This window comes from Anarrhichthys ocellatus, unplaced genomic scaffold (genome assembly GCF_004355925.1).
Source record: "Anarrhichthys ocellatus isolate YVR2014 unplaced genomic scaffold, GSC_Weel_1.0 scaffold14, whole genome shotgun sequence".
NCBI lineage: Eukaryota > Metazoa > Chordata > Actinopteri > Perciformes > Anarhichadidae > Anarrhichthys > Anarrhichthys ocellatus.
In genome coordinates, this window is record NW_022280044.1 from 6,880,266 (window position 1) to 6,898,688 (window position 18,423).

Sequence of the window (18,423 nt, forward strand, 5' to 3'; positions counted from 1 at the left end):
CACCAATAGACCCTCTGGCTTACAAACACCAAATGTCACTGTTTGTTGCATGATTACTGTCAGAGTGTATCGAATACATGTGTTTTTTCTTGGTAAATATGAAGTATGAAATGGTTTGTTTTGCTGATACATGGAGTAACAATCAAAGGCTGTCCATGTGAAGCGTACTGTGATGCAATGAGCTACATTCACTGCAGGACTACGCAGAAATCGCTGAGGCTGACTCTGCTGATTGAGGTGTGAAACCATTGTTCTTTATTAGGCTTTTGTGACCACATGCCAATTTATGCGACAACATTTACATTTTACTAAGTAATTTTTTCCTCCTTTTGAAAACAACACCTCGTGTATTAGCTCCAAATCCTCCTAAATAAACACTGCAGTTCTAACACCAAACAGATTCAAATACGGTATCTTTTTTAAGAATTAATGGTCTATTTCTGCCAGAGTACAAAGCCAGAAGCAAATGAGAGATGTCTGTGCTCCTATTATGTAGGAGGTTGGTCTCAGTCGGTTCAGGATTAATAGACAAAAAGAATCCAACAACTTGCAAATCAAAGAGGTTAGTGATGCAGAGAAAGAACTGCATTTGCATAAAGCAAGGGTTAGAAAGAACCGAAAGCCGAGGGGAGTCCAAAAAATGCAATGTGTCGTGGTATAGTATATGCATGTGAATGATTGTGGGTTTGGTTGAAGCAATCCTTTGTAACTTCTAGTTTACGTGAGCTACGTGAGCTCAAAAGAGAAATCAAGAACCCACATTACACCGAGAACATTCAGTCTCTTAATACAAGCAACCATTGTACTGAAGGCAGAAATCTGAATACTGAATCTTTGATATCATGTGCAATATCGAAATGTAATAACTGGAAGACATTTTTGGATTTATAGTTCCTTTGACGGATTATATTTCGTGGCCGGGCTCAGCCTTAGAGATAGGGTAAGGAGCTTGGTCATCAGGAGGGAGCTTGGAGTAGAGCCGCTACTCCTTCGTGTCGAAAGGAGTCAGCTGAGGTGGTTCGGGCATCTAATTAGGATGCCTCCTGGACGCCTCCCACTGGAGGTTTTCCAGGCACGTCCAACTGGGAAGAGACCCCGGGGAAGACCCAGAACACGCTGGAGAGATTACATCTCCCAGCTGGCCTGGGAACGCCTCGGGATCCCCCAGAATGAGCTGGAACATGTTGCCGGTGAGAGGGAGGTCTGGGTCGGCCTGCTTGACCTGCTGCCACCGCGACCCGACCCCGGATAAGCGGTGGAAAATGGATGGATGGACGGATTATATTTCACTTAAAGTATCATTTATTTCCTGCTTATTACCAGGATACAATACAGCAGTATATCATAAATACCTTCTGATTAAACAATGGTTGAAATGATGCGGACCCATCAACTAAACTGAAATCTATCAACTACAACACTGGTTGAACACTTCCATCTCATGCTGTGACACTTTCAAGTCGGGGCCACTGATCCGAATCCTTCTTCCACATTCCAGTTGATCCCACTTTTCCTGAAAATGTCAGCGTTTATGCAAGCCAGGCGTGCGTATAAGGCCGGGATACAGGCCGGGATCACAATGAGGGCCGTATCCTTAAGAAGAGAGCACCGGCACAGCTCTGGACTCCTCCTGGGGTCCAGCAGGACGACAAGGCAGAGAGAGACAGAAGAAATATTCAAAATAGTTAAATTAAGGGGGGGAAAAGAGAAAGGTTTAACTTGCACTTAGCATAAAAAATGCCAAGGCACCCTACTTTGCAAACATTAAAAAGCCTTTTTTTTCTTCTATCACAATTCAAAATATGTACATATTTTTTTGACCAATATCGTGACTGTGGTTTAAATTGCGATTCGGCTCTTTAAATGAAGTGTTGGGATGGGACTAGCTATAGTCTACTAAATATGCAGTTAAAAACCAGTAAATGTGCTGATACAGTTAAACGGCCACTGTATCCAAACCTTCACCTCTTACCACTTGTGAATGCATGGGCGATGTCATTAAAAGTACACTTTGTTGTGAAGGTGTTTACAAGTTCTGCCGTAATGATTCATTGACACATTTTTGCCCCAAAATATAAATAAAAAAATAATGCTGAAATTCATTCACTGGGCAATTTTTGACTGAGAGGGAGGGGGTGGTATACTGATCAGCTTCAGGTGAGATATTCTATGAATTCACTGACCTTGCTACTGTTCTGATGCATTTCTATGGTATAATTTTGGATACCGGCGTAGTAAAACAAGATTTTATGAAGCATAATCAGCGCAGTTGAAGCAGACGTACTTGTGCTGAGTAGGTAACATGATTATTACTCCACATAACCATTCATTTCCTCTTTATTGCCAAGAGGGTACACTATAGGCTGGAGTGAAAATTGCCCCGACAAATTAAAACTATTAGCTTCACCACCATATTGTTATATGAGTAAAAAACGGATGTACACGTGTTGCTCAATAATACCCAGGGTGCCTCATTGTGAGCAACACTGGGAGCCTCTGACTTCAGGCAGGTCAGACTAACTATCCACAGAACAGACAGTACCTGCTCCTGGCTGTGGCAGAGTAACTGCTGGGTTTCTATTTGCATAAAAATAAGTGGAAACGGAACCAAAAAAATAAATAACACACCGCCATTATCCTCTGAATAGTTTAAACAATAAATTATTTTTGATTCACATTCAAGTGTGAATTCCGGAACAGAAAACGTCCTAATTTAGCAGGATCTGTCAGCCAGCCTCTCAACCCGCTGTAATTACAAGCTCGGCAGCGTGTGTGTGTGTGTGTGTGTGTGTGGCGGCTTTGTTCACCACCGTCTCTGCTTTCGGTGACCCAGAAACTCACTGTGAGACAGTTTCTCTCCACATGAATAATCCCTCTGTTGAGATGAAACGAAACGGAGCCACAGACAAATGTTATGAATGTCAGATGTATGTTAATGTTTGTGTGTGCTGGATAAACACAAATTTTTTTGGTACATTTTGTACAAAGAAATATGTTTGATGAAATCTTAAGTAAAGAGGAAAAAATAAAAAATAAAAAGTATAGTTTACATGTACTAACTTGTCATTTTAAAGTGCCTTCATCATTTCATGTGTTAATTGTATAAACTAATGTTATTTTGAAGCCTCGATTTTGGCATTTTGGCCGTCGCCATCTTAGTTTTTTACAACCGAACATTGAATGAGACATTTTTAGGCGACCAAAATATTACAATTATCTTACATAAACTGAAACGGACTGAGAAAGAGTCAAAGTCGTACGACAAAAACACAGACAACTGCCAAACCGGACAAAACCGTGGTAGCGACCTGTCAATCACAAGGTAGCCCCGCCCTAAAGCATTTCCTGCTTTGTTGTCTATTTGACTCTAACTGGACTATAATTTACTAAATGAACATCATGCTGTATTGAAGAAGACTTGAAACTAGAGATTGAGACCATAAACTCATGTTTACAATGTTTACTGAGGGAATTAATAGAAGTAGAATCATTTTCTCATAGACTTCTGTACAATCAGATCCTTTTCTTCCATTGGCACTTTGCCGCCTGTAACAAACTGACATTTCCATGTACAAAACACTCCAAAAGCCATATTGCCAATGTTCTGTTTTCATTAACAGGCGTCAGGAAACACCAGGAGAAGGTGTTATTAGCTGAGTAGAGTGGTAATGCTTGCGTGCCAAGTGTGTAGGTGGTCAGTGCTATAAGGCAATGTTCCCCAACGTCATTACTGAACTGTAATTCATCACTTTAAAACTTCACTTAAAATGTGACAAAATACACATACTATAAATATACTCTCCAAACCTGAGCCTGATGTGAAAACAGACCCCAACAGCCATCTACCATATGGTGTTAATTACCCATAGCTTCTCCCTTTCTGGTCGTGCCTTCTTGACATAATTTCTAAGCCTTATGGCTGTAATATTACGCCCTCTCTTACAATTGCTATTTTTGGTATATTCTCAGCTCCAGATGACTCCAATGTAATTGCTTTTCCTCTCTCTATTAGCTAGACACCTAATTTTATTTAAATGGAAGGATGTAACCCATCCATCTCATAATCAGTGAATCACAGATGTGATGCCAAACATCAAGGGGGAGAAAATGAGATGCTCTCTCGACAGCTCCATTACGAGATTTCACAAAAACCTGGGGCCCATTAACAAAGTAAGTGAATAGCCTACCTGACCTGGGACTATGAACTCATACCTCTAAAGGTAATCTGTCCTATTTATGCTTCAACACACTATGATGCTCTTTTTTTGTCATCTGTTTGCATTAGATGTTTTTTGTTTTTTTGTTTACTTTATATTTCTTTATATATTTGCACCTTGAGATGATCACTTATGTCAATGTCTAATAAATGGAAACAAATAAAGCTTTAATACAACTATGAAAGCAATGCAATCATTTTCAGTATATGTTATCATGTGGGGAACATTATATAAAATTCATCCCCAATACTATATCACCACTGAGTCAATGGTGTGTCCACTCAAAAGGAAGGATTAACATGTCTTCATCACCCATGGATTTAAAAATGTCATATTTTAATGATTAATCATTATAAATACTAGTATTTATTAATATAACAAGCCAATCATTTGTGCTAAGAAGCCTTTTTTTTTGTTTCACGTTGATTCACAATAGACTTCAGCTATGATCAAGATTATTATTTTTTTTTTAGATGCTGCAGTAGTGACAGGGGGTCAAATAAATCAAACCCAGGACAGAGTTTGGATTACTAAAGGATTCACGATTTCTTAACAAACTAAATAAGCAGAAATATAGAGACTATTTCCCACAATTCCTAATCGGTCGAGACAACTCAAATATCTTGCCGAGGCTCGGCGAAACACACTTGTCTGATTCATTCAACTCAAGTTTGAGCTCATCAGCAAGCTAAGAAAGTTTAAATGAGATGCTTCGGAACCAAAATAGCAACTAAAGTGTGGTCATTACCTCCTTGTTTGTGTCTAGTCGTCTTGCTTTAAAGTGTCTTCTATCGTCTCGGTGCAGTCTCATATCACAAACCTCCGACTGGTGGAACACTTGGACCTGCCAACTGAGGGACAGAGAACGAGTGTGTATCGTTCAAAGCGTGTCCTCAAACAGAGATAGTTCATTTTACGCCACTTTGGGGAAAGAGCAGGAGGTAGTGGTGGAACCGAATGCAACGGTCACAACGACTTCTTCCTCAAAAGGGGTTCAAGTTACAAGAAAACAAACCGCACTGTGGTGGATCGGTCACCTGTGGAAATTCAAGTAATCGTTTACAGACCATCGCATGGTCATTGTTGGAGAAAGGTTCATGTGTTTCTATAACTGTTCCCAGTTATTGCTTCCCAGACATTTTATATTTCTTAACTCAGAAAAGATGTCTGGGTTCTGTGAATCTAATGCAAGTGAAGTGAAGTTGTCAATGGGTGAGGACCAATGACTCACCTTTTTTATTATGAGTAATCAAGAAACTATATGCCGTTATGAGTGAGCTTAACAATGGTAACTCTCATTCTGTCGTTGAGCTCACGGGATTACTTTGCCTCCCAAGAATTCACAAATTTTCTTTCTTTAAAAATCTTGAATCTCAATGTAGCTAATCAACTGTGGAGGTTGCACGGTACAACCTATTCACCCGTTGCCCCTTCAAAATGTATGGAATTTTGGATTGTCTTCTTATAAATTTGATGAGCAAGCATTTGTAATTGGTAACTTAGAAAAAAAAAGGTTGTGCCCATCTCTGACTGTATTTCAATATCTTCGTGCTATATAGCTAACTCTGGCTCAATGGTTGTGTTATGGTACCTGTCAAATAAACTTTTTTGTAAACACTATTAAAAACAAACAAACAAACAAAAATTGCTAGCAAGCGCTAGCAGTGAGATTAGCACGGCTGGCAACAACAAATTCAAAATCTAAAACTTTACCGTTAATTCTTTGTTAAAGTACGACATTTCTTTCGGTTCTTTCCATCGTCTTCGGCTGAAAGAAAAACAAAAATAAACTCTGAAAACTGAACTTAGGATACTGACTGTTTGACATGCTGCCTTCACGAGCTCTTTGTTTGTCTGCACTTCAGAGTTTCAAAAAGCTAAATGTGAACAACGTGAAACAAAGTTGTTATAGGCTATGTGATAACGTGGAGAATACCAACACATTTTATTTTATCAGTGACACATTTACGTACGTGTACGTTGTTACAAAACAAGAAACTATGAGGCAAAATGAAACCACTCCTGGCTGCTTTTATCCTCTGATTACATTTCAGGAGGTTTTTTGTCTCAGTCTGCTCATTGTTATTATTTGAAATTTTCAAATTTAACTAGTTTAGCTGAAAGCCACAAACCTAATGGGAAATGAAAACTGTGCACTTTTTTTGTAACAGGAGAATAACAAAGAGAACAGTGGGGATTATTAAGTTAACTGTTGCAACTGCCAACAGTTATTGATAAAGCTACCATTGTTTTTCGCTTTGTAAGATGATTTCTACATTCCGATTTGTTTATGAAACGGAACGAACAGCCTTACAGTACAGTACAGTACAGGGAGTTATATAAAATTAGACAGTCTGGCATTAGGGGGTGTACATGTATTTAAGTATTTAAAATATTATACTATAGAATGCGGATATTCAAAGAAAATATATAATACTTTGTTAGCTGATACACTTTGGAATTAATGCTACAAAATAGTTGAGAGTCAACAGTGGACTTATCACATCCTTGCACAGTTGCATCGTCCTTTATGTCAATAGCACTTGTCCAGTCGAGGGCCTTCAAAGGTCTCTCACTGCATCTGCTGTGTAAAGGCCTTTACACACCGGGGCCTTTGTTTTTTTCCTGTGCGATTAATTCGCATGTCAATATATTTATTCTGACTGTTGTTTTTGTCATGAGCTGGCTACTTTCACGCCCCCGGTGTGTAAAGGCCTTAACTCTGACAGCAGAATCAATTTTATTACACTGGACAGACTATGCCTCCAGCACAGTGTGGAATATGTGGTTCTGTTATGGGTGATGAGAAAAGTCAAATTGCCGGGGCTTTGGATAAACTATAAATAGGCTAACCTCCCAGTCCCTCAGCAATATGGAAAGATACAGATGGTGCACCTCAAGTTAATCCTGGCAAATTGAGTCCATTGGGGAGACAGGGAAAATACGTATATACAAAACAACTTCTGTACAGCCAGAAGTTCCAATCCATAATGCTGTAGGCATCCTTACATTTTACAGTTTCACATTTTGGGAAATGATCTTTTTCACTTTCTTAGAGCGTTAGATGGGTGGTTCAAAACCACGTTTGTATCTGTTATATATGAAGCTACAGCCAGTTAACGTAGCTTAGCATAAATAATTGACAGTTTACCAGTCTGAAAGATAGTTTTATTGGGAGTTATGTGCAGAACCTTTTCTTGGGCACAGGGATTTCCTGGCCAAGAAATAGCCATTAAAGTTTGTATATGTTAGTTTTTGAACAAATTAAGCAAACCTTCGGTCACAGCCAAGCACGCAGTTTCCCCCTGTTGTCAACCTTTATGCTAAGCTAAGCTAACCGGCTGCTGATTTGTAGCTTCACATTTAACAGAAAGACACAAGAGTGGTATCCTCTTTGCAATATATTTTGCAAAAACAAAACTGAGAATATAGAATTGCATACATTTTGATGAAAGGAGGTGATCAGACAAAAAAATAATGCCATCATTTTATTTTGTGGAACACAAAAAAAAGACTTTTAGAGGTTGTGTATGTATGTCACCTGTCATACACATTTTAATCCATCACTTCACAGAGTGTGTGAGTGTGTGTGTGTGTGTGTCTTGTACAGTGATAGTGGCTAGAGAGGAAGACATTGTTCACACGGTGGTCCAGCACCTCTTAGCTTTCTCTCCATTTCGGTGATTACAGCCGTGACATCGGGACACAACTTATTTCCTTATTTCTGTGTGTGTCAGCCAGTCCCACCTGCTGTTATGGTTCTCTCCTTCCATGTAATTATGACCGAGCAGCAGGGGGTGGCCAATGACAGGACACTAATCACTGTGCCAACACACACACACACACACACTGAGAGAGAGAGAGAACCACAAAGCCTGAGTGCAAAGGTGCACAGATGTTGATAAAAAACTGCCGCAGTAGTTCAAGAGGTTCCCAACAACAATGACGTATGAGGACAGAAGGGATATGTGGACAAAGAGAGAGAGACAGGCAGAGTGAGGGAGATGTGGCATGATCCCCACCTGCTTTCATTCATTTTAGAGGTCGTCTCAGAGCACAGGAGTAATTACTGCTGACATTTCAAAGGGCTATATTGCTATTTGGCAGGAATCACTGTGGTAATGAAAGCACCTGAAGGCAGGGTTCAGTCATTCAGTGGTCCGCAGTTATTAAAGGGAAGGTACCAGTGTTACTGAGCCTTGTTCTCATCTGTATATGTTTTTTCCACTGCCTCAGACGATGTTTTATTGATCTGGAATTAAATGTCTTCTTCGTGTCATTCAAAGCAGCGCTGAATATTTTACGTGCAAGAAGTTCTCATCAGTATGAAGCAGCTTCAGCTACTTGTTTATCTGAAAGGGACAGAGCACGTTCATACAACATCAGTACAAAAACACAGGATGTAAACACGCCGTATAGCAAGAATGGTAATTTACATTCATATTCCCTGTAGGCTGGTCACAAAAACAGAAACATTACAAGGGGCAGTAAACAAATACACAAAACACATGTAATGAAGGTTACCTGTTCAAAGATCAGTGAATGATAAACATCATAACTAATCCAACTATCCCGGACAACAAATGACTCATAAAATGCTAAATAATAACCTTTCAGAAGGTGTCCATGTTCCTGGAGAAAAGAAAAGAAAAGCAATATTAAAGAGAACAATATTATTGTGAAAAGCAACACATTTTGAACTTCATCAAGGTCATGAAAGGCCCCAAAAATATCCATTTTGTCAATCAGCTTCTTACAGCTTACTTGTTGTTTTCTTGTTCGAAAACAGTGCTGTTATACAAGAATTTTGTTCAAAACATATACATAATAATAATAACAATACATTGAGAGGAGTGGAGAACCCTGAAGGCAAACTACTCCCATGTGCAGGAGAGATTCATCTCATTCTTTCACGACCAAACTGTGATATCCCTCTGAGGAGGAAAGCCAGTCCTTCACTGGTATCAGTCTTCCCCCTGCTGGACATGACAAGTAACACATCAGCAACCACACAAGAAACAAAACACAGGAAGTGCACATAGCCGCTGGCAAGATGGCTCTACTTAATTATTTAAATATTTGTTATTTATTAACACATTAGAAAAAAAAGGCCAAACCAGTGATCATGTGTAGTCCCCTAACAGTTAACCAGCACACATTAAACATATAGAAACACATTATTCATAATAACAATTTTTTTCCCCTGAGTATGACAAGGGTGGCAGGATAAAGCCCCAACATATTTAAAGAGGTGGCTTTACATCTAGCATTTTGTGTATTATTCTTGAGATTGCACACAAAAAAAGTTGCATTCTCTTTCAAATCCCACATGAAGCCAAAAAGACTGTTCACATAATACAAATATCTGTTGTGTTATTATGAAACTGATGCAATGCAGCTGGTGTTGTGTACAACTCAGGGTTTTCTACTATAAATCAATGTCATAAATGTTTGGCCAATAAAATCTGCTAAATCTATTCTGCGCAGAGAAAGGTGGATAACTTTAGATAGTTCACCCTCTGCCTCACAGTTACATCCGTCTCTAAACTTTATCAATATCTATTCTTACTATATTTTAACTCCTTTTATGATTTATTGCGATATTGTCTTTAATATTTTCCTGTAAGTGTAATTATCTGTCCTAATGCCTCTAATACTAGACTTGAAACATCTGATGTTTATGAAATATGTTATCTGTTAAGTAAGTGAGCTTCAGCTATAAATGTTAATAATTGTGACTAATAATTAATTAATAATTGTTAATATCAGTGTCATTGTGGTTGAATAAGTAGAATAATACCTTTGTAAGAAATAAAAATAAATCATTGTATGTATTGAAATATCACCAGTGGGCCTCACGAGGCTGATCTGCAGTCCTCCACTGACTGTAATGAATACATATAAAGGTCATTTTCCATGTTGAGTCACAGTTATAAAAACAAAATATAAAGTCATCTCATCGATAAATCGCTCTCTGCTGCGACATCTTCGCAACACTTGCGTCAATATCAACATTTCTACTCACTGGAAATCATTTGGAGTGTTTCGTGCAGTGTGGGTTACTTGTTAAAGCGCTTTGAGCATGCAGCCATGCTGTGATGCTTTCACAGGAGGACCCCCGGGTCCGTCCCTGGAAAATATTTACTTGACATTACGTTGAGGAGGCCCCGAATGTTTCTTAGTACCAAACAACTCACAAGTTGTGGGTGATCAACGTTAATGCTGTTCACAGCAAGACAGAAGGCAGCATAAATCCTGCTCTGACTTTGACTCACACTTGGAACTAGAGTTGTTAAAGCCCCACTATTCACCCTATCGACGCCCCCCCCAAAACCTCTGCAGCCCTGCAACGCAGAGTCACACGTGCTGTTGGTGTTTGTTCTTTTACTGATCGGAATTTATGGAGAATAGTTGTACAGTTTCTACTGATGCAGTCTCAAACAACTGCCCTGCAAATGTTATGGAAGTTATTTTGAAGTTATTTTAGAGACGTGTTAATCCAACTTCATTCCTATTTTTGTTGGATTGTTTTTGTGTTATACTGAGAATTGTATCTAATATTTAGTCCACCATCATTAATTAAAATGCATAGTGTATTGATGTAACATCCACCAATCAAATGGTTCATCCACAAGATGACATCTTGTCCTGTAACTTATTTTGAAAAGAAGCAGAATTAAATAACATTTTATCTGAACAGTTATTGAATTATTTCACAATTGTTTTTGTTATATTACGTCACACAGTTTGTATTTATCTTTTAAAAAAATATATAATAATGACGGCTTTATGTCACTGATTGTGTGTTGCTTGTATAGACACTTCAGAAGGCTGGATTGTAGCACCATAAACTTAAGTTTCTTGTTTTTATGTTGCCACTGGAAAGAGACTTTGAGCAGATACATGAGTTCCAGCATGAACCAGCAGATGGCATCAGTAATACAGCTCAGATGACAAAGGAGAGAGAAACGAGTGCCATCACAGAAACAGCTGACCTATTCTGTTTGGATTATATCCGGGAGGCTTTACCAGTCACTGTACTCCTCCCTTTAAGTATCAGTAACATAACATTCACCCACTTTCTTTTTTTATGGAGAGTTCACATAAACAATCAACAGTAGGCTACATGAATCGTGCACTTTTTTAAAACTTATATTCTTTACTGTTATGTTTTTTTACTATGTCTCTTGTTTGGACTGTCCACTATGCTGCTGCAACCCTGTACATTTCCCCACTAATAAAGGATTATCTTATTTTATTGTATGTGTCGTTTTTATAACTCGCTGTTAACATCCTGTGTATGCCTTCTTCTTTTTCTTTTTTGAGGTTTATTGGCGGTTGGTAAACAACGAATTGGTGCATTGACGCCACCAACTGGTATGGAGTGTAGATCAGGATGTCTAGTACTTATAGTTTAGTATAACAAATTAAAATCAAAAAAGAAAATAAAAGGGAAAAAAGAAAAGAAAGAAAAGAAACAAGAGACAAAACAAAAAACAAAAACAACTGGCTCATATTTTCTTCATAATATTAGTTAGTCTAAGATATTATTTGCCTTTTTCTTGTCCATGTGTAGTTTTCATAACTGTTTTTTAGTTGTGTTTCTTTACATGACCGACGTTAGACGCGCGCGTGCGCGCACATGGTGACCGCCGTCGTTCCTTGATGACCCATCTTCGGCTCATTTCCGAATGCTTACGGAGATTCCTCCCTCCCCCGTCTCTTCCCCGCTACAGCTACTCTCCCCTCGGCTCAGCTCCGAGGAGGAACCCGGTGCCCCCTCGGCTGATCTGATCGTTTCCAATTACGTTACCCCCCAAAGATGGAGGTCTGCAGATGGCACCACTAGCGTCTACGAGTCCGTGTTGTGTCTTTAACGACGCTTTTGTCGGGACAGAAGTGATTTCGTGCCACCCTTTTTGTCGATTTTTTGTTGGGGAGGATATCTACTTTTGGGAGTATAACTGAGCTCCTCCAAGGGTTCGGGTTGTGTGGCAGCCATGAGCTCCGGGGAAGGAGCCGAGGAGACGACGAAGGACGCTAGCGACATAGCGACGTTCTTCAAAACCGGTAAGCCGAATAACGAGTCGGAGAGGTCGGACTGAGCACCGCTGAGAGCTGCTCCCCTCTCTGGTCCAGCGACGCGAGGGGACATTGTTCCCGTCTGTGTTGACTGTTTTTGTGGGTCTATATCTCATAAATGTCACAGCTGTTGTTATAAATAATGTGTACAAAACACAACAATGACCAACAAAGTATTGGACATCTCTAAAAATCGGTGTATTTGCATGTATTTCTCCAACTACATTATCAGATCCGTCCAGTCAGTTGTAGACAAGCAACGTTAGCTAAATCGCTAATAGTCCGAGTTCCATCTTCGGACACCACCTTGTCACAGCTTGGGTAGCTTTCCGTGTACTTTTCTCCAATACCGTATTCTATGTGTTTTTCATTTTCCACGGCACTACCACAAACACAACTGCTTGCTGTCATGAGTATGTGGAACATAAATTTGACCCAGTAACATTAAAACCAGTTGGCGAATGAAAAATACGGGGAACCGCAAATGTATGTTGTTTGTCCCGAGACAATTGGAATCAAAGCGACTTTTTATTATTTAAAAAAACAAACAAACAGACATGTAGGATTGTCTAGATAATTTACTAGTGTCTAAATGTGGACTTTGCTGAAAAACGAGAGAAGAAGAAGCAGCAGCTCAGGGGCTGTCCGATAATGGACCAATCGTGTTAATTAACTAGTTCCAACGTTAGCTTCCCAATGCTAACCTGCTAGCTTAGTGAATCCTGAATCAGATTTAAGTGAATCCTGTCTCTGCCTGGTTAGCTAACAAATGCTAGCTTAGGTTAGCGTCGCTTAGCTTGCCAGTGAGTTGACAGAGCTCGCGTCTATTCCAAACTGCTTTCGTGGTGCATGAAGTACAAACACAGACAGTGTCTTCAAAGCCACTGTTCCGTTAATTCGTTGTTTTTTTGTTTTGTTTTCCGTGCTGTCAAAAAATAGCACGACTGTGGAAGCTATGTAAACAATACATGGCGTGGCACAGATAGCCTGGGTGTGTGTGCAGGAGAAGCTAGCTGTGCAACATAAGCTATCAAGGCCAGAAGGCTGCCTGCCTTTTTTTTTTTTATCAATAACACGGTCTGGTGGTTGTGATAACACCGCAGAATGACACTGATTCACACATGAAATGTTGCTTTTGGACACGATTATATATCGCCCACTTTTGCATGCACGGATTGCTAACGTTAGCTAAGTAGGCTAATTAATCAGTAAGGACTGTGACTTGGAAGTCCTAACACGGGCCTACAGTGATTTCATGGGCTGCAACAATGGCTCATAAAATGTGAATTCTAGGGGTCCTAGCAGAGATTAAAGGGGGTCCTAGAAAATATTACATTTTACCAGCTGAGTTTGCATAGTGAAACCATGTGGAAGGATGTCATATTTTCTGCTCGTTTCCAATATAAAAATTTATACTGTCTGTGCAAAGGTTGACAATACATGTTGTAATTTAAGTTTCCTGGGACACAGTTGAATGTAATGGAGATCCATGCGTGATCGTTCATGGGTTTCTGGCCTGCACTTTAATATGCCAGATAACCCTCCAGCTATGTTCAGTGACTGCAAGTAGTAAATTAGATCAAGTGCCTGTCATTTCTGCCAGTGTCATCATCTAACTCCACTCTCTTTTTTGTAACACTAGCTTACTGGTTACATGTATTTATTCATGAATCAATAGCTGTGTCGTATATGTGTAGTGGTAGTTAACCTCCACCAGTGAAAGTGATACTCAAATAGGAAACTGGCTTACAAGACAAAATGAAATACTTGAAGTTCTGTCGGAGGGGTGTAAACAAGGAGGAGAAAGCAGAGTATTGACATCCAGCCCTCTGCCTCCTGTGGTTTTGTGTTTAGCGAGATAATAAGCCACCGGGGGAATTTCAGTATCCATATTGAGCTGATCTGATGGCTTCCTTTTTTTAGGGAGAGAGAGACGAGAGGCATCCTGTAACTCACTTGCGACCACACTCTTTGTATGTTTTGTTGATGGTGCACAGCTGCAGCCATTCTGCCTCACTGTTAATCAAATCTGTTGCTAATTTGTTGCATAATTAAAATGTTTAGATATGCCGCCTTTTCTTATTACCACAAGGCCATCTGCAGCAGTCTTAGATTGCAGTTCAGAAAAAGCTCTTTGTTTACCAATTTACCAATGCCGGTCTGTACGTGAAGCATCCTCTTGCACAGTGATGGGCAGACATGGAGGTCCTGCTATACATTCAAACACCTTTACCTCATCTCTGATGTTAACCGAGATCTTAACTTAAACAGGACAGTTACCTAACTGAGGATATCTTTTTGGGATCCACATTTATGTGTACTTAAAGCTAAACATGGCTCACTGGCACACAACTACAATTATTAACCATAAGCTGCTTTCTTAGTCTACTTATCTTTTATGAAGATCCTTTAGGAGCATATGTGTTGTTTTTGTTTCTCACAAACACCTCGCCGTGTTGAACAAACCTCTGAAGCTACACCCAACACAGATTATGACGTCTCTGTTGCCTACTTAGCTCAAATATGACTTTTTTTTGAGGTGGAACTGCTGATTTGTCATTTTTGCAAGATATTGCTTCAGTGTTTTTACAATCCCCTGAGAGAGCCTGGCACCACCAGTAGTGGTCTTACGTCACTGAGTGCAACAGGACAGCGAATGACGAGACCACCTACTATATGAGATAATGATAACTATTTACTGGAAACACGAGATCGGATTTTTCAGTCATGCCCATGTTCTTTTTTCCAAACAGTGTGTAGCTACGTTACTGCCTTTGGTAACACTTTTATTTCTGAGCACGATGTCTGGTTTTGTATTTTACACAATGTAAGGAAGCTGGCACTGAATAAATGTGCATGGTTATTAGCTCAAAAACAGTTGAAAGTGGAGCGTTGTTGCTCTCAGAATCAGTCATCTCGGTAGTGAACCCACTATAGGTCTGAGTATAGATGGTCTACCAATGGCTCTATACAACAAGCTGGTTGGAAGGCCTGAGTGTCCCGTTAGAGCTCCCCACCTCTTTGTTTTTGCTCAGGAACTTCCTCCTTATAGATCTGGGAGTCTTGTTTTGACATGCACAGGTTTGAGTGTCTCGCCACAGGCAATGCCTTTCCCCCCCTTCCCTCCGTCCCCAGCTCCATTCTCATCTCTTTTTCCATCCTTATGCATTTTGTGTCTTTGGCTTGCCCATGTCCTCCTTCTTTGCTTTCTTCCCTACTCTCTGTCTGACTGCCTGCTGTTTGCGTGGTCATTCGCCAGTCTGTTTCATGTTTTCCTCCCTCTTTCATTCTTGTTGCGTCGTGTTGGGCCTCACTGTCCTAATGCAAAATGACATCTAATAAAAAAAAAAAAGAGAGCTCCCCCCTGTCTCTCTCTCTCTCTCTCTCTCTCTCTCTCTCTCTCTCTCTCTCTCTCTCTCTCTCTCTCTCTCTCTCTCTCTCTCTCTCTCTCTCCCTCTCTCTCTCCCCCTCTCTCTCTCTCTCTCTCTCTCTCTCTCTCTCTCTCTCTCTCTCTCCTCTGTCTTCCAGACTGGAATTAATACCGAGGCCTCAGAGCTGTGAGACGGGGAGTTTTGTTGTGGCATGTTGTCAATCATCAGGTTGTTCCACACTAAACATATCTTTGAATACGCTGGTGACTAAGAGGCTGATTTAGTGTTGATTTCATACAGTTATTACTTGTTGGTACTGTAGGGTATTATTCACGATGGGGGGGAAATAAACCCACTGCCAGGCCTTCATGAATGAACATTTAGAGGCTGCAACATGCCGTTCACAAGGCCGGTCTGTCTGTATGTTTGAATGAGCATCGGTGTGTGTTTGTGCGAGAACGAGTAGTGAAACAGACGAGCAGGACGAGAGAGAAATCTGATCCAGAGCTTACATTTATGACTCAGGCCCATTGACCCAGGATGAGGCACACACACACACACACACACTCTGAGACTAATGGATATTGATCCAGGAGATGGAGACTGATTGAGCTCCCTCATTTCAAGTTTCCTCCAGGCTTAAAGCTGCCAAGTCAGACACAGAGCAGAGGCTAAAGCCTAATGCTGCACAAAGCAGATTTCTTTCATCATCCCATGTTCACGGGATGGAAGTAAACACAGAATTGGTGCATCATAAGGCGATGCATACGGACGATAGACGGGTCGGTGTGTTGTCACTTTGTTTCGCTCCTTTCTTGCTCACAGATTTAGTTTCTACTTATTTACTTGACAGGTTGTTCAGCACTTGTTATCGTAGAGAAACAGCCGGTTCCATATCCTGACTTTTTAGCCCCTTAGTATGAGCCACACCCCCAAAACACTGGATCCTACTCGATAGCAACTTGATGGCACCCGATAGCGTCACCAGGTCTTATTTTTTATCTGACTGATCTCTTCAGATTCACAGAAAATAACTGTTTACGTTCCACCGGTAGTTAAATCATAATTTTTAGGCAACAAATGAGCAGAAATCAGCTGCAAAAAAAAATTTCAGAGCACAGAAATCAGTGCATCTGAAAGACTAAATTTCAGAAGCTCAGGCTGAGTAATCAGAGGTAACTCTTCTCGACACTCGGGCATCATGTGGTTTCGGCGTACGAGTAGCTCCGTGATAGGCAGCCGCTGTTGTGTCTGAATTGCTTTTCACATGCGCTCACACTCACACGGGCACTTTCTCTGATTTTTGCCGTCCCCACTGTCTCCTCCATCTCGTCTTCTCAATGTCTTTGTATTGTCGAGGTCACAGCGGTACTACATTCACACACGCACAGCACGGACCATTTCTACTCGGGTACCTCACACACCTCTAAGTTACTGTACGTTTGTGCAAACGAGAGGAGTGAACGTACTCAATGGAAGCCAGCTGGAGGGAAAGATGATGGAGATTTGTGAGATTTTAGCCTTTTTGTTTTAGCCAGGCAACTTCAATCAAGAGCAAACGGATGGCCGGGTAAAAAGCTTTTCAAAAAGGGGCCGCAGATTAAGCTAAAACATGAGGCTAAAAAAACACTCTGCTCCAACTGTTCCCTTTGTTGCGGCATTACAAATGTGATGTTTTAGTTAGAAAGGCATTCATCCCTCAAAACGAAGCACAAACACATGGTAACAAGATGAGCGGTGGCCCAAACCAGCGTGTCCTTAATGGGTTCTCTCTGTCACACTCATATGTTTGCAGAGAAAATGGCAGAAATATGCTGAAAACATTAGCTGGTTGGTGGAGAGTAAATAATTCAAATAGCTCTCGTTTCCCCTGAGTAGTTGTGTAAACACATAATCTTTCTCATCCATAGTAATAGGTGCAGGTACATTAAATTTTAAAGCCGAGTAAACCAACCCCCCCGGGATTTTTTCTTCTTCTTTTCTTGTGTGAATTATCATCTGTTGAAGGCCGTGGCAGTGTGATCAGAGTTTGTGTTGATCATTCGCGTTCGAACACAGAGTCAACCAGTCTCTCTCGGTTCAATGAGGAGGATGACATGGCGGATCAGGATTAGTGCACGAAGCCTGTTGTGACGCGCTTGATCCAAAGCGACAGAAACTGGCCATTCGGACAGCGTAGCGGGATTTTTTTTTTGGAACCTGTCCTGCTTTTCAGACGACAATGCAGCCACAGCACCGACATGCTAACAGCTAATCTCGCACCGAGGAAAGTGAAATAAAGCAACTGCTTGAGCAGCACCTATTGCCTGTTTTACAGACCTAACCAGTCGGGTCGGAAAAAACCCGTCTCCCCCCCCCCCCGCGGATCTCTGGGTAGACTACACATTGCAATTATTCAATCAGAACACGGTGAGCGAATCCATCAGAAGCCATGACGTAAACGGCAGCGCTGGAGTTTGTTTGTAGCCCAAAGCATGTCTGATGTCAGCGTGAACTCTACGGCGTACCACAGTAACACAACCCGAAACCAGAACAAAAAGCACCGGCTCGTATTTCAGAGGGAAGGGCATTCACTTCACTGATTTTCTCTGTCTGTGATGTGTGATGTTGTCGGCTCCAACGTCATCAGGGCAGGTTAGAAGTGAGAGTTCATTGGATTACACATGCTGACCTAATCTAATCTGGTGTTTATTCTCTGGGATTACAGTGTGTGTGTGTGTGTGTGTGTGTGTGTGTGTGTGTGTGTGTGTGTG

The 18,423-nt window shown here is 40.7% G+C and overlaps 2 protein-coding genes across 2 annotated transcripts in view; one reads left to right on the top strand and one right to left on the bottom strand.

The window, feature by feature from the left end:
* Positions 1–1,455: 1,455 nt before the first annotated feature.
* cfap90 (cilia and flagella associated protein 90) lies at positions 1,456–7,990 on the bottom strand. The gene is given in 5 exon segments (XM_031854241.1): positions 1,456–1,561; positions 1,563–1,630; positions 4,966–5,068; positions 5,926–5,985; positions 7,965–7,990. Coding segments are annotated over 5 exon segments (363 nt in total).
* A 3,924-nt stretch (positions 7,991–11,914) lies between these two features.
* LOC116387097 (triple functional domain protein-like) overlaps positions 11,915–18,423 on the top strand; it is a 34,247-nt gene continuing 27,738 nt past the window's right edge. Inside the window, exon 1 of the mRNA XM_031853890.1 lies at positions 11,915–12,287. Coding sequence (XP_031709750.1) covers positions 12,218–12,287 — 70 coding nt within the window. The 5' untranslated portion in view covers positions 11,915–12,217. The remainder of the gene's footprint in view (positions 12,288–18,423) is intronic.